At 42.0% G+C, this 17843-nt stretch overlaps 1 protein-coding gene across 1 annotated transcript in view; it reads right to left on the bottom strand.

Annotated features, from left to right (window-relative positions):
- IPO13 (importin 13) overlaps positions 1-17843 on the bottom strand; it is a gene marked incomplete in the record, with an annotated part of 1347960 nt that overhangs the window by 281947 nt on the left and 1048170 nt on the right. The window contains 1 exon segment of the mRNA XM_044085442.1: positions 10226-10363. Coding sequence (XP_043941377.1) covers positions 10226-10363 — 138 coding nt within the window.

The following is a 17843-nucleotide window of genomic DNA, read 5'->3' as shown; positions in this document are numbered from 1 at the left end:
TATATATCAACAAAACTATAGTACCAATGGAGTCAGGAAGAACTGTAAACAAATCTTCAGTGTAGAATATTTAATAAATCCTTGTAAACCTGTTGCAGCAAAAATCCATGACAGTGAAAAAAACATTTATATCACAACATAAATTAAGCGCTGTCGTCCGCTAATGCATGTTCACTAGTCGAACTTCATCAGAATTATACAATGGATAATTCAAAAATACACTACATGTGAAATAACATTCTAAAATTCTAAAGTTCCAGAGAATTTTACTGGTAGGAGAGGGAACTACCACTCCTATCTGATCTATTTGAGAATGCTTCTCACATTAAGATTCCCATTAAGGCCAGGGGGCGTGTCAGCCTGACGTCTACTCTGCCATCTAAGCTCTTTAACTTCAAGTAAAGGACTGCAGTCTCCATAAGGTAATGTCACATAATCAAGTACTAGGAACAAAAATCTGCTGCATTGGGAGCTAGAAAGTGTGTGTCTAGCCAACGCATTTTTCCAGTCACCTTTCCTTACAGCCAGCCTGACGATGTTCCTTAATGTGATCACTAAGTTTTCTAATAGTTTTGCCCACATAGAAGGCAGAGCATTCATCACACACTCCCAGGTAGACAACTTTAGTGCTATTACAATCAAGAGAATCACTAAACTGTATCAGAAACTTGGGATTGGGAAGTTGGAAACAAGCACCCAAAGCAATAAAAGGGCAGCAAACACATTTGCCGCAGTTGTACATCCCTGTCATTTGAAGAGGGCAACTAAGAACAGAAGGGGATGTTTTTTCAAAAAGATCTTCAAAGACCTAGTTCTCTTGTAACTAAAACTAGGGTTGTCACCCAGTACCCTGGACAATTCATGGCTACTCTTAATAATATCCCAATTCTTAGACAAAATGTTCCTAATGGGTTCTGCATCAAGAGAAATGGGATGGGGAAATCTGGTGAGGTCATCAGCAGGAACCGAGATTTATCTGTGTCCAAGGGTAGAGAAGCTGCTGCGAGGACATTCTGCCATACAAACAACTGCATTTTTTTCCTGTTCTGAACTGTTTTGCATCTCTCTTTTGTGTTCTGGGCACTTTCCTATATTAGCATAGACTAGTCACAGAATTTAGCTGTGTCTAGTTCTGTTTGAATTGAACTGAGCTGTAATCTCCAGCAAACTTTCCGGAGAGGGCCATCTGCATGCTCGTGGCAAAAGTGTATAGCTAAGGACCCATCTGCTGAAGCTCACTGGTATAGGGCTCTGCTCTGAGCATTTGACTGGCTATTTTACCCACCAGTAAAGTTTTTTTTCGTTTATTTTAAAAGGCCCACATTTCCGCTTGTTTTAACCAAACTCCTCCGAGTTAGGCAACCCAGCCAGTAATCTGATATCTGCATCTGAGGCTTACAACCAAAGATAAGAGAATTATTGCTTGAAGTTTTGCACTGGATAATTGCTCTCCTCTGCTTTGCTGTTTACTTCAGCATTTTTTCTGTATTTTGCCTGTTCTGAACTGTTTTGCATCTGCTTTGTGTTCTGGGAACTTTACTGTGTCAGCATAGCCTAGTCACAGAATTTTTGCTGTGTTTAGTTCTGTTTGAATTGAATTGAGCACTAATCTCCAGCAAACTTTTTTTTGGAGAGGGCCTTCTGCACCCTTGTGGCAGGAGTGTGTAGCTAAGGACCCATCCATTGAAGCTTGTTGGTCTACTCTGAGCATTTGATTGACTATTTTGCCAGTCAGTAAGATTGTTTGTTTATTTTAAAAGGCCTGCATTTGGGTGGGTTTGCACAATCTTCACCATCGCTCACTGCCGTGCAGTAGTGGATACAGTTGGTAGTTATAAATGCAAAGCCTTTTTGATTGATAATTTCCCCCTTAGTACTCTGCTGGTGCTCTATCGATGGGTTCTCACTATTGTGATTCACAGACAGGTGATTCACTCAGTAAAGTTTCAGAGGTACCAGCACAGATCTTACCCACTCGCCTTTCATACTTTTTTTGACCACTTCTATCCTCATTTTACCTGGTCCTTCCTGTCCTCTCCCTGTTCCTGACCACATAAACTTCCCTAGCATTATGGATGGACAATTTCCCACAGTTTCTCCAGCCAGCCTGGTCAACATGGGCATCCTGAGGTAATGTAGCAATTGCCTCATGTACACTGACAACCAACTTCTTCTAGTTTACACAAATTCTACATGTGAGAGATGCATCTACATTAAGAACCTAGAATCCAAGCTCTCTCTCACCAGTCACAGGTTGTCAGCATGGACACCTCACCTCTTGCACCAACCAAACCAACACATAAACCTACATATGCGGAGGTCCTTACCAGAAGCTTACCTAAACACCAGAGATCTCCCAAACACAAGCAAGCCTCACATAATATATCACCTGCAGAACACAGCACGCAACATATCACACACCAGTGTCTCATCAGACAAGCCCCTAAGGCATAACACAAAACCAATCACCTTAGTCATAGGCAACTCCATTGTGAGACACACTGATGCTCCTCTCACCAGGTTGGATAAGGAAAAGGTCACGGTCAGCTGTCTGTCAGGTGCCAGGATTCACCACATCACACATGCACTCAAGTCTCTCAACAGCAGGTACTGTTATGACTCCATCATAGTCCATGTTGGAGTGAATAACTTGAGAAGTACCTCACTGAACTATATGAAGAGACATGACTGAGATCTCTGACTGTGTCTCAGGCAGTTATGTCTCTAGTCTTAAGCAGCATTTTACCTTTGCCTAGGATGATGCCACAATACAAACAAAAAATGACTGACTTCAACAACTGGCTAAGCTTCTAGTGTCATTCTAAGGGGATTCAGCATTTGTTAGCTTGGGATGATATGGTCAACAGACCTCGACGCTTTGCCAGAGATGGTTCACATTTGTCACCCTTGTGATTTAGGTACTGGCTAAGGCTCTTGCCACCCCATAGTGTCTTGTTTTAGGCAAGGTCACAAGAACAAAATTCATGATGTAAAAGTACCCTCTAAAAATACCCTCAAGGTTATGCTGCTAAATGGTAGGAATCTAAGCCTAAAACTGCACTCCCTGGAAGCAGTCCTTACCTTGGAAGATGCTGACATTTGTGCAGTCACACAGACCTGGTTTAAGGCTGCAGAGAGCTCCCCAGCAATACAGGGTTACATTTCATTCCACATGTTCAGACCACAAACTGAAAGTGCGAGAACTAAAGGAGGTGGTGTATCATTATTCATTAAAGATAAATACACCTCTAGATTGGTTACACAGCACAATTTCCTGGAATTACTTCAAGTGCAATTGGATGTTGGTAAGACCCCTCTTCAAATCATCACCAGCTATAGGACTTCCTCCATGAATCAGGACATCCACTCAGCCTACTTGGATCTACTTGAGTCACTCAAGATTCAACCAAACACCCTGGGTTTTGGGTGATTTTAAATACCCGTCCACTGACTGGGTAAATTATACATGTTCTAACTCACTTGCTCAAAGATTCCTGGATTTCATTAACTCCCAAGTCCTGGATCAGCTGGTTGACATCCCCACAAGGGGCTCAACTATCCTGGATCTGGTGCTTACCAACATGGGGGAGCACTGCACCACCCCCAGAGTACTACTCTCACTGGTAAGATCTGACCACAAATCAATCTTGTTGAAAGTTACCTATAACACCAGACCTTCCCCCCTCTTAGCAGCAACTAGGCTAAAAAAATTCTCCAAGGCTAATTACAACCTCTTACAAAATGTCATAAATAGCTTCATAGCCTCTCCCTCCACAGATGGAATGAATACCTATGCTGGGTTACACACTAATGCTTCATACAAACATCTGTACAACTGTACTGACTCTGTCATACTCGATAGGACCAAAGTAAGATCTTTAAGGAACAGCAAACTTGCCTGGTGGACATCTGCCATAAAACAGCTTTACAATAAGAGAAAGAAATTACCATCTATAAGTAGGAAGGAATGGTCTCAGAACGGGAAACACTCCCTCCTCAACTTAAAAAAACAAATAAGACTTCTTGTGAAGTCCTGCAAAGCTAACTAAAAATCCAAATTAGCTTCCCGAACTAAGAATAGCCATAAGGCATTCTTTAGTTACTTCCATAACCTCAAAGGAAAGTCCCACATTTGCAGTGAAGTTGTAGTCAGGGTTACTACATATACAGAACCTGTGGATATAGCAAACCTGGTGGCGGACAGGTTCAGCAAAAACATCACTCCCTTGTCCCCGCCACACATACCCCAAAGCATCCATACCACCTGTCCACCACCTAGTATCTTAAAGCAGCAGATCTTAAAACACCCTCTCCAATGCCAAAAATACAGCCTCTATGGGACTAGGGAGCATGCCAGGCTATGCTCTACATGGATTAAAACAGGAATTAGCAACACCACTGGGTACTCTTCAATCACAGCCTAAGCACTAGCTTCATCCCAGAGAAATGGAAAAGTTACAGTCAATCCTTTTGCACAAAGGGGGTGCATCCACTGACCCCAGGAACTATAGACCCATTAGCTTGACCAACCTTATCTAGAAGGTCATGGAGTGAATCATCATGGACCTTATAAACAAAGATATAGGAAATCTCCAAATGCTTGACCCCACCCACTTTGGCTTTGTGAAGGGGAGATCATGCCTGTTAAAATTTGTGGACTTCTTCGAGACAGTCAACAAAACCCTAAACAAGGGTAAATCTGTGCATACAGCCTACCTAGACTTGGGCAAGGCCTTTGACACAATCCCCCACTCAGGCATCATTGATAAACTCACCCAGTTGGGTATCAACCCATATATTGTTAGATGGGTTGCAAACTGGTTCACTGATAGAACTCACACAGTCAAAATAGTGGACTCCACCTCCTCCAGCAGACCCGTATCCAGTGGTGTTCCACAGGGATCGGTTCTGGGACACCTACTGTTTGGAATCTATTTCTCCTAAGTCCAGACAAAAACTAAAGGTCTGTGGTTGACAAAGTCTGCTGATGACTGCAAACTGGAAGTGTTCATTGAGTCCCCTAATGATGTCAACATCCTGCAAGAGGGTCTTATGCAGACTAATGACTGGTGCAAAATCATGGTCTTAAACTTAATACAAAAAAAAAATGCATCCTGCTGATGACTGCAAGCTGGAAGTGTTCATTGAGTCCCCTAATGATGTCAACATCCTGCAAGAGGGTCTTATGCAGACTAATGACTGGTGCAAAATCATGGTCTTAAACTTAATACAAAAAAAAAATGCATCATTATCCCCTTCAGCAAGAGCAATGTTCCTGCAATTACCACATCAACAGCGATACCCTAAGCATGCATTCACTGATAAGAGATCTGGGCACACAGGTTGACAGCAGCCTTACTTTAATCATCATGTCTCCACAGCAGTAAAAAGGGCATTTTATGTTCTCACCTCAAACAACAGCATTGCCTCTGGGGAAAAAAAAAAAAAAAAGAGGTAATAACCCTCCTGTACTCTTTCCACATAAGGCCAGTAATAAAGTACAATGCTCCCCTTGGTATGTACCTTTCCATGTACCTGCAGCAAATGGAGAGACCAGAAAGGTTCCTTACAAAGAAAATTCAGGGTCTTCAACACCTGTCATATGAGACAGACTGAAATCACTATCACTTTACTCTATGTCATACAGACTACTCACACGTGACCTGTGCCTTGCATATAAAGCAATCTCCGACCCTGCTTTAATGGAAATGCTGCAAATTTGCAAATCAAATGGCACATGGGTCACTTGCCCAAAAGACTTTAACCTGAAATGTGACATTATCAGAACCTGCTGGAGGGACAGATTTGTATCCCAGAGGTTGCCTCACCTTTGGAACTGGCTTCCACTTCACATTAAACAGAGCCCCCTGTTGACCCTATTTAAGTGCAATTTGGATGATTGCATAGGTAACCAGAAATCCACCTGGGGCGATTCAACTTGTGCCCCTCTTGGACAGGGGCAATAGGTGCCGATTTTAGTGTTTGCTATAAACAGACACTCTTGGGAACAAGGGTTGAACTTGGCTAGGCTTGCAGGGGTCCTAGGGCCATTAGTCTAGTAGCCTTCTACCATCCTATGATCCTAAATAATCAACTGTCTGATTTCACAAATACGAATGGTGTTTTACAAACATATGTACAGAATGGTACAGTTGTACAAGTAACCTTACCATTAACAGCAGATGTGCAAGTGATCACTGCTGCAGCAGCCTTAACCTCTAAAGCTTCACAGCACATTCAATTGGCTCAAATTATTAGGCAGCTTGAGATCAGCTGGCTCTGCTGGACAGAACCAGATCCTCAATGTTGAGGTCCAAAGCTTCGAGAGGTAGAGACTGATCTGACGGCAGCAGAGCCAACCCTTTACCCTCAGATCTGGCGATGACATCCCAGATCTGGGATGCACTCTGATCTGAGAACCTCAGAGTAGAGGCAGTCAAGGCAACCAGAGTAGAGGAAGCAATGGCCCTCTGATCTAATGCTGAATTCCTCGGCAGACTACTGTCCTGGGGCTCTGAAACCAATATTTGGATTGGAGAAGGAGAAAAGGTGGCAGGCTGGGCAGGCTCGGATCCATGAGGGTAAGGCAAAGGAAGAACCCCCCCCCTTAAATCTCGGTGATGATTATGGATCTGACCATTCTGTCCACATCCAGATAGAGGCTTCGAGAGGACCTAGAAGAAACCCTTGATGAGGGATGAGAGTGCCTGGCTGTTTGTAGAATCTTGGTTAGCAATGTAGGGGACACCAAACTGATGAATCTCCCTGAAGACTGCTGATCCAGAGACTGATGGATCAGAGATGGGGTACTTGGATCCAGAGTCTTAGGATCCATGGGAACAGTGGAAGCAGTGGGTTCACTTGGAGCAGAGCAGTCAGGTTGATCGGATCTGACGGAGCTGACAGAGGCCTCTGCGTCGACAAGGTCTGATATGATAACTTCAGAGCTTTGGAGGTGGCTCTGAAGAAGACCTCAGCTCCTTAAGATGCTGAGCAACAGGTTAAAGGGGTGTTGTGCACCCCTGTAGAAAAAGTTGTAGCAGGCAAAAGGCCTTTCAATACAAGTCATTTCTCCTCTCCTGCAAGGCCCTAGAGATAAAGCCCTCACAGATGTTGCAAGGAGAGTCAAGACACAATGGTTGCGGGCATCTGAGTGCACCTCCTAAATCCAGAAGGCTTCTCCATTCTAAGAAAAAAACAGCAGTAGACACTACCACACTAACGGCTAATAATAACACTAATAGACACTATCACACTAATAACTACAAGAAGGTTTTTATTTTGAAGAGGAAGACAAAAGGACTGATGCCCAGAAGAAAAGCAGTTAAGAGGGAGAGAGAGAGAGACCCAAATGCACCACGAAACTAAACTGGGGAGGAGGGAAAAAATGCTAACTCTAACTTTAGAAGAAAAATAACAAGAAAGGTATCAAAGATAAGCAGAAAATATCACTTAACTGAGCCTGGAAAATCACATCCGGTCACACTGGCGGCAAACGAGATCTGGGGAGGTTGGGTTCAGTGTAGAGGATTACCGGTAGGGAAGGAGTTTGAATCTGGAAGTTCAAGTCTGTGGGAGGTGGCTGAGCCGGATCCAAGGTTTGGATCAGAGACCCATGCGTGAAGCAGAATGAGAAGAACATCAGATCCAGTCTTACCTTCTCAAAACAACAGAAGCAATTACATTTCTAGAATTAGTGTCTGCACTTTCCAAGATACTCCTCAAAGCATGTTTTGAAACCGGAATCACATTAGAAACAATCTTTTTCACATAACACTTATGTGCAGCAGGCAAAGATACAATGAAGTCATCTAAACTGTAAGCACATTGCAAAATAATTTTCACAATGAAGCCCTAATAATTTAAAATTCTAACTACGAAATTACTAGATTGAGCCAACTACCCCCACCCCACCCCCTGAAATTCTTACCACTTTCCAATTTTATTCAGCAGAGTAGGGTTAGAAGACGCCAATGCTCTCTTGTTAGAGCTGGCAGTTGGAGAAACTGTGGCTGGGTCAGCTGACAAAGAAGCAGAGAGAGCCACAAGATCGGAATACACCCTATATTTCCTCATAGCCTTTTAAGAAATGGGTTCACTAGCCAAATGTGTTTTACATGCAGTTTTATAGACAACTTCTAAGGCCAGTAACAGAGCAGGGACAGCCAAGAATTTTAGAATTTCATTCTCAATAAGATCATAAACTCTGCCAATATCTGTCATAGCTCCAGAGTGCTTCCAGTCAAATGCATCTCTAAACCTAGGTAGTGTCTGTGGAAATTGAACACTTGAATAGGTTTTTAAACATATTCACTTGCGGAAGAATTAGACTGGACAGACTCAGTGTGTTCACTGCTGCTTGCATCAGAACCTCCATCAAAACCTACAGCTCTAGACTGCTCTATAGAGAAGGAAGCCCAATAATCATTATGAACAAGGGAATAGTTTCCAAGATTAGCTGACTGTAAAACACTCTTAGCCAATGAAACCCTATACAGGATAAGAACCTGATTGTCTATCAAGTAGTGAAGTTTGTTTCTTCATGCTATGAAATATCCTGGAGGACAAAATATCTGGGCTCAGAGTATTATGTCTGGCAAAGGGTCTCTTACCCTGACCTCTCCTGCACCTAAAGGTTTGTTTCTCCCATATCTGAATCACATACTGGAACAGACTTGAAGAATGTGCCTGACCCATGTATTACTGAAGTTAAGAGGTCTGTGGGCTGACTTAAGACAAAAACAGATTCACAAACCGTAGGCTGAGACATATTTTTGTTCAAATGGATTGGATGGGACAGCTGTATCAGGATCCATCAAGTCAGGGGAAAAAACACCAAGCCAGAGTAATACACTGACTATTAACTGCTCTCTAAGGGCAATAATAGAAAATATAAACTATGTTCCCAAACAGCAAATAGGGCTAAACTGCAAAAAAAAAAAAAAAAAAAAAAATATATATATATATATATATATATATATATAATATGTGTGTGTGTGTGTGTGTGTGTGTGTGTGTGTGTGTGTGTGTGTGTGTGTGTGTGTGTGTGTGTGTGTGTGTATATCAGGAACAGTTCAAATTGTGGTAAGCCTTGCATAGTGTAGTAATCACACACAGTCATGATACCAAGTAAAATTCACTTGTCCAAAAAAAAAGAAAAAAAATGAAATATGTGCCCTTAATTCAAATATAAATGTTTTAAAACAGCATAAATATTTACTTAGAGATTTCCTTGTCAGAAATTTAAAAAATCTACACAGAAAATGCAAACAGAGTAACATGTGGAATAATCGGAATTTAACTATAAAAACAGCCATAGCAGTGTTAAATCAGAAGTCAGTATCATAAAAATGAAGAAAAAAGTGAAAAAAAATGCATTATTTTCCTGTCAGAGCTTCAAAATGAAGCAGACAAACAGACCTCCTGGCACAGTTCTCTACATGAACAAGGCAGTCCTTAGTGTGCAACACCACAGAATTTCAGTTTTCCAGTACAAGTCACAAAACACTACAGAAAAGCCCCATAATTGCATTAAACAGCCTTAAGCATACAAAGAACACAACAGTAAGAATTCTCAGAGGAAGTAAAATCAGTAGTAGACAGTAAGTATATTACAATAAAAAAGGTAACATGCAAAAAATATATTTCTAATAAAGTAGAATGAAATTGAAAGTATTATAAAGAGGAAGGGAAGATCCCAAGGGGATTGTATCAGAGTCTGGAAGCTAATCCACTGTAGGATGCAGAGGTGATTCAACTCTGCAAGTTGTACAGCTGGCACTAAAAGACTGAACTACTAAATTTTTGTGACAGGGGTTAAGCTTCTCCTGATGGTAAGGAGTTAGCCAATTTCCTTATCACAAAGGGGAGGGGATTCTGAGCTCTGGAAAGTTGCCATTGTCGGTATGTACCGGCAAAGAAACCATATGCCACTGAGGTAGTATGAATGATGAACATATTACATTCATTTGTTGGCCAGCACTGATTTCTGAGATAGAATGACATGAAAGCAATAACAGTAATAATGCCCAAACCCTCCCTGGTTATTTGCACCACATATACAGTACATTTACATTCAGTGTGTAGAGACACAGTGCACAAACAAAGCAAAGTTGCTAACTGCAATCCCAGAGGAAACTTTGGTTTGTAGACCTCTGAACCTAGCAACCATATAGTCTATACCTCTTAAGACCATAAACTTTACAGCACCTACTATGTCCTTTACCTGGCGGGTAAGGTCAATTGCAGAGGCTTGTGGAATGGTGCTATACATCTGTCCTAGCATTTCACATAGCTGTGGGACCATCGGAGCAAAGTCATCCAATAATGTCTTTACAGATTTCTCAAAAATTGCACATACTGCCTACAAATTGAGGAAAAAAAAGAAATGCTTTCAGAAATTCACTTCTCAAAAAACACAGCCATTAGAGTGCTACCAATTTTTACACTGTTGCATTTGCAAAACATGGAAAAATATAACAGACAAGCTTTGTACACTGGACAGTGGTACAAAGTACTGCTGCATTTATTTAGGTACAAAGGATACGTCTGAAAGAAAAAAAGTCATTTTGTTCAGGGATGCAGTACACTTCTCACAGTGCATCATGGAAGAGAGCAACAGAAACCAGAACTTGAATTAAACAGCAGTACTTACAAATACTTATGCAATATTAAATATTTATCTTCCCATTTTTACTGGGAAAGTCCAGCTGGGTAAAATTCCTGTGTTGCACTATTAAATAAATATGTGCACGCATAACACAATGCATACAGTAGTAATGCTGGATAAATATATACATCAATTTGTTTGGCTGGGAAAGTCTGTAGATTGATTAAAGGCATGGATACATAAAGGAGACTGGCCAATAGGAAGGTTTGTGCTGTGCTGGAGAAGTGAGGAATGCATTTGCTTTATACTGGAATCAGAGTTGGCAGTTAGCTTCTGCTATTATGTTTTGTACATGGTTTTCAAACTTAAGGTTACCTGTTATGACTCCCAGTAATTTGGCTTGTGATACTACACTGATTTTAGTATTCTAAGACGATATAATAATGATAGGGATGTTGGCATTATGATTTGTGAGTGGTAAGAATATTATCAGTGTTTTGGTTCATTTGGATTCAGAAGTTCAGAGCTCTGAAGACAGTTCCCTATGAATGAAAATGATTATTGTGTTAAAGTCAGAACATAATGTTTGTGTAATAAATCAGGCGCTTACAGTGTGCATCATACCATATATGGCAGAAAGACGGCAGGAATCAAGATAGATGCTCCTCTCAGAGCTAGTTTCATTTTAAGAAATTTGCCTAGACATTAGAATTGTTAGACTATGCAATCATCTCAGCATCCATAAGTCACATTTACCTTGCATTCAACCACAACAAGGCATCAGGACAATAAAATGCCAAAAGAAGTCAAAATGTCTACGGAAGCATACCAGTAAAATGGGTGGAGGGGACATGCTGCTTGTACTGGAAAGCAGTAACAGTGGCACTTTACTCTTATGTTAAGTTCCTCATAACAACTATATTACTACAGCTCCCAATTCCCGAGTTCCTAGTAAACCTTAAACTGTTGGTAGAATGCCAAACTAGAACTCTACACGGTGGTTGGGGGTTTCAGTCAGTAATAAGAACTGCAACAATCTCCCCATGGCTTAGAAAGATAATCTAACTTGCAGTGATTAAACATATCTACATAAGACCAGAGTTGCTTCACAGTATCCTTGAAGTGCAAAATCCTCTACCAGCTTTTGAGGATGAGGACAGAAGGAGGTAAAAGTAGAGTTGTGTAAAATGTTACCATAACAGTAGATGTCCTCCTCTTCACTGTTGCAGTGTTCTTCACCTAAGGGACCTCCTGCCAAGGAAAGCCCAACATCTGGCCAGTATACCAAAGTCTTCAGCTCTTATATGTGCAATACCATCACATGTATGCTCTCTGTGCAAGATGTATGGCATAAAGGCAATGTAAAGATGCAAACACTCAAAACCGAAAAAGCCCCAGGTGGAACAAAATACCCTCAGGGTCAAAGAACATTTGCATCCAGAAAGAAAAAAGAATGAATGGCCCTTCAGCCAGGAAGGAAACAGAATGCAAGACACAGGAGAGAGGGGGAAGGCAGGAGACAAAGAATACTGCAACAGTGACGAGAGCATCCTCTACTGTTATGGTAACATTTTATATAACTGCACTATGTCCTTCCATATCTTTGCTGCAGTATTCTACACAAAAGGAACAGCACAAGAGCTCAAAAGGAATCATGGGAGGAGGAAAATATAGAAGAACCATCCACAAACCATGTAGCATAGCTCTGGCAAAAGCCTTTTCTGGCCCTGGAAACAAAATCCAATTTGCAATGCTTAATGACAGTAGGAACAGAGCACCAAGTAGCAGCCTCAATGATGGAATTGGTATCCAGACTCTTGAAAAATGCACCAGAGCAGGCAACTGCCCTGGCAGAATGCACCTTTGCAGACAAGGAAGGACATTTGTCATGAAAAGAATGAAAAAAGGAAATGGCTCCTGAAATCCATGAGGAGGTGGTTTGATTTAGAAACAGACAAACCCAAAGACCTGAGATGAAAGGGGAAAAAACTGCTTAGATCTGCAAACAATTTTAGTTTTATCCAAATAATATCTGTGATGTCTATACAAATCCAACGTGTGAAGAACCTTCTCACAGGCAGACTGTGGAGAAGGAAGATGAACAGATTAAGGGACAACTCATTGACCACCTTGGGTATATAAAAGGAGGAGGATTAATACGAAGAGATACCCTGTCTCTATGAAAAACTAAAAAGGAGAAATAGCCATGGGGGTGTGAAGTTCAGACACTCTCTTGACTGAAGTGAGAGCCAAAAAAGAGTCTTCCAAGTACAAGTTGTAAGGAAGCAAAAGAAGCAGGTTCAAAAGAAGCCCGTGTCATTTTTTTCCCCAAGTACAAAACTGAGGTCCCAGGAAGGAGGAATATGCTTTCTGGTAGGTGTGATATGAAGGATGCCTTTAAGAAATTGCTTGACTTCAAATCTAGAGGTCAGACGAGGATTCAAGGGCAGACAAGCAGAAATTGATGACAGGTGAACTTTAACTGAAGAATATGCTAACCTAGCATGAAGCAGATCACACAAGAGAGAACTAGAGGAACCGCTATGGATAGGAGATCCTGAGGGCGAAAGAAGCAGTAAACAGAAAATCGCTTCCATTTGGACATATAGGATTTTCTGGTAGTGGGTTTCCTGGCTGCCTGCAGAACCTAGAGCACATCCTTGGAAAAGAGGTGCCTAAAAGGGATCAAAACCCTATCACCCACAGTGTCAGCTGAAGAGTGGACAGGTGAGGATGGACAAGAGATCCTTTATCCTTTGTGAGAAGACCCACACAGTGAAGTAGCTTGTGGTGATTGTCCCTGGCCAAATGAGAAAGAAGGTAAAATCAATGCTGTCTTGGCAAAAAGGGAGTTACCAGCAAGATGCTGGAAAAGTACTACCCAATCTCATGCAGAACTTGTGTAAACACAGGAAAGCATATAGAAACATCCTCTTCCATGTCAAAGACAGGGTTGTCCACTTTCCAAGCCAGAGTAATTGGGACAGAAAACAGGAAGTTGTCTGATCGGAGGTAAGGTGAAAAGATCTACCTGAGGAATACCCCACAGATGGACAATGTCCAGGAACACATCTCGCTAAAGCATCCATTTGTGAGCTTGTGTACTGGACCTGCTCAAAGAGTCTGCAACTAGATTGTGCTCTGAGGGAATGTAAACTACCTGAAGACTCACAATACTGGATAGCTAGATCCCAGACCTGAAGAGCTAGTCTGTAAAGAAGACAGAATTTTGTGCCCCCCTGCTTTTTGACATATCACATCACTGTGGTATTGTCTGTAAAAACTTTGAGGGGCCCTGGATGAAAGGGGGAATGAAAAGCTTGCACAGCTCTCATCTCATTTATCTTGATACAGTCTGACATCTGAGGAGGAGGCCAGAGACCGGGCCACAGGAGGTACCGCACCCCCTGTCTAAGGAGTCTGTAAAAAGCTCCAGAATGGGAATTGGAGCTTGAAAAGGAAATACTGGATTGAGAAAGAGTTGATGAATACACCACTAAAGCTCAAGCTTGAGACAGGGGGCAAGGGCACAGGGGTCTCCAAGGGGTGTTAACCCTGAAGTCACACCAATTTGAGATACCAATGAAGTTTCCTCATATGGAGCCTGGCAAGTGGAAGTATAGGAATAGTGGAAGTTATGAACCCTAGGACTCAAATTCAGATGCCAGCGGAAGAAGGGATTGGAAAAAGGTTATTAGAGAAACAGCCTATAGTCAAGAAGAGATGCCAACATGGGAACAGAGTGAAGCCTGCAGTTGAGGAAAACATGATCCTGGGAAGGTGTGAAGACTAGTAGAGATGGGTGAAGGCTGCCAGCCTAGCCAGAGAGAATGTTATACATAATTCTGTCCTTTGTAGATATGAATGTTGAAATACAGGCCTGTTTTCTTAAATGAAAGAATATGCTGTGAAATGTTGAACTTAAAACAATGTAGCAACATTGCCCTCTGCTGTAAAGAAAGCTAAGTCAAGCATTTCTGGTTTGTCCTTTGAAATTAGAATGATTTCATGACTGTCTTTGATGTTTACAATTCGGCTGTAGCCGGGCTGGATGAAGGCATCTTCCCTATTGCTTTAAGGCTAAAGTTAATGACCAGAATTTACATGTGGAATGTCCTTTATTGTTCTGGTTTCTGCCTAGGTGTAAAAGAATGTAAATGCAGCTTCTGTCAGCCTGGGAACACCAGGAAAGTGTAAAAAATGATGTAATTGGAATCAGGACTGCAATAGCAATTTAAACAGAGAGAATCAAAAGGCATTAAGCATTTCGTCTTGATCATCCAACTCACAGCACTGTCTTGCTCATATGCAAGTTATCTTAGACTTGTGTTTGCTTTTAGAAATAGCTAGGAACTAGATTAGACTAGGTGTTTTTCTTTGATGTCAGAACTGTACTACTGAATTATTTTAAGTATTTCTGTGTGATATCTGAACTCTTGACTAGCACTGTGTAGTAGAAAGTACTGTCTTGTGGTTTTAATTATTTATTATTAAATATTTTAAAACCTTTTAACTGTGGCTGTTTTCTGTAAAGATAAGTTGAGCTCTTAAGAGTACTTGCATGCCTTTGGTAAAACTGTACAAAGCCACTCTAATAGCTTTAGCACTGGGCTACACTACCAATTGGATAATAATATTGCACAGTAATATTGGACACCCTTTTAAGGGCCTTTGAGTAGCTGATAAGTGTTAGTTGGTGGGGGCAAGAGGAACTACCGTATAGTCTGGGAGAAAGGGGAACAGCTGGAGAAACTGTGCCAGCCTTCCCCAGGAGTGTCTGTGTGGTTGTATAAACTCTTCTCAAAGTGTGTGTGTGTGTGTGTGTGTGTGTGTGTGTGTGTGTGTGTGTGTGTGTGTGTGTGTGTGTGTGTGTGTGTGTGAGCTACTTGGGCAGGGACACAAAGCACTGGTTGGACAGAGAGGGTGCTAGAGGTTTTAACTTGCCCACTAAGCCGAGATCGGGACCCTATAGCTGTGCCAGTGGGGAGTCTTATTGGGGACCTGGAAAACAAGGGAGCGACCAGCCTGGACTGACTGTGATCACTGTGTGCTCTTAAGGGAAATTGCACTTTACTGTGTGTATTTGTTATCCTTCCCTCATATACGAGACACCCTCTCTGGTGTTAGCGGTGAGGACTGAGGCTCTTTGATTGCTGTGCCAGGGCACGGGTGTCACAGAAGGCATCAGAACTGATTTCTGGAGATTTATGGTTAACCCCATACTGTGCAATAGGACAAGTAGTAAACCAGAGACCCTGAAGCAGACTGCTGGGAGAAGGAGCTTGAATAAGCAGATCGTCCAGATAGGGAAAAATCTGAATACTCCTAAGCCTGCAAAATGCAATGACAGGAGATTGGCATTTGGTGAATTTCCTTGGGGCAGCACAAAGGTATCCATGTCACTCTTGGAGGCCTCCTAAAGGGCAAAGCAGATATCTGAAAACACAAGGAAGAGAGAGAGAAATGTAAAAATTTCCTGAAAACAGGTTGGATAAGGGGATGTGAAGGTATGCATCCCTGAGTTCCAGAGTCACCAGAAAGGTCGCAGGAAGTAGAAGAGGAAACAATGTCTGAAGGGATAACTTTTGAAAGGGAGGAATCTTGAAAAAGGCATTTAGCGGGGGAAGATCTACAACTGGTCTCAATGTACCTTCCTTTTTTGGGAGCAAAATCCTTCTCCATGTGGATGTGGGGGCATGGCTTGAATGGTGCCCTGATCCCAGAGGTTCTTCACTCTCTGCTGGAAGTGATAAATCTGTTCCTGGGGAGGTTGAGAAATCCTGAAAAAGGAGGAAGGTAATTCCAAACCATGAAATATCCCGGTTCAGATAACGGACAGAACCAAAGAGTCTGAGGTGATTTGTAGCTAATTTGGAAAAGACAGAGAAAGGTGGAGAGAACAAAGGGTTCCCCCTGGTTGAAGGAAGGGGGAAGCAAATTGTCAAAAAGAACTAGGCTTGTCCTGAAAAGAAGGTTTTTGGGAGACAAGATTCTGAGTAGACTTAGCAGGAGGAACATGCCTAGAACCCTTCTTACCTTTAGTAGTAGTGTGAGGCTGACTACTAACAAAGGCAGACAAGGAAGGATAGCTCCTCTAAAACGGAGGAATAGGAGAAACAAAAATATGTTTCAGCTCCTGCAGGCTTTGCCCTTGCTCTGGAGGGAAAAAGTCAGAAGCAGTGGATCCAAAAACATTTGTTATCTAAAGGAGCATCCAACGTTTAATCTTGATGTAATCAGGCAAAGCCTAAAGATGAAGCCAAGACCAATGTCTCATAACTGAACCAATGGCAGCAGCCCTGAAAAAGACAACAGCTGTGTCATGTCTGCATTTGATTGAATGATTAACAACTTGCAAGATAAAGCCCAACAGGGAAAGGGATGAAGCCTTCCCCTCAGAGTTAGGAAGGTCAGAAACCTCCTAGGAAACCTGAGACAGATGAGCCATAACATACCTGCTCATATGGGTCTGGTAGTTAATGACCCTGAAGGACAGAGTGGTTGCAGTGCAAACTTTATTGCCCAACCTTTGCATGGCCTTATTATCCTCATCAGAAGGCAGCAGCTTGGATGGCTTGTCAGGAGAGACTGACACTACAAGGAAGGTCAAAATCAGGGCATTCATAAAGAAATTTGCACTGCTTAGGTACCTTGTAAAACCTATCAGTCTTATTTTGGTGAAGGAGACAGAGAGAGTGTCATGAAATACACACGCTACAAAAAAGGTATCTAAAAGGGCATCCACAACAGGGTAAACAGCAGATGATTTGGGAGACTCCATCTGTAGGAGTTCATAATACATTTTTTGGATATCAGAGACCTGGTCCAAGGGGAAAGGGACTTGGAAAGAATAAGCAGGGGATTCATCCAGACCCTCATCTAAGGAATCCAATTCCCTAGGCCTCTTGACTGAAGTGGAAAACAAGGGGGATCAGTGGTTTTAAGGTCATTAAAGTAGTGAATAAACCCGGAGTGAAATCCTGCCATTCATGTTGGGGATCCTTCACAAAGAGGAAATATGTTGTCTTTTGTTTCTTTTTGTACAGGATGTTCACTTGAAACACCCTTGGAAAATCAGACCCCTGACGCAACACTAATACTTGTAGGAATCTCCTCAAATCTGAGGACTCAACCTCGGTCCTTCGGTTATTACCAGCTGAGGTTCCCCATCAATGTCAGGTACAGATGTTTGAAAGGCATCCAAGGACATGCAAGAAGCAGGATCCATTCTGGC

Source organism: Protopterus annectens, chromosome 10.part0 (assembly GCF_019279795.1).
Source record: "Protopterus annectens isolate FY-2018-M chromosome 10.part0, PAN1.0, whole genome shotgun sequence".
Lineage (NCBI taxonomy): Eukaryota > Metazoa > Chordata > Ceratodontiformes > Protopteridae > Protopterus > Protopterus annectens.
The sequence above is the reverse complement of the archived record's forward strand: the minus strand, read 5'-3'. Positions and strand labels throughout refer to the sequence as shown.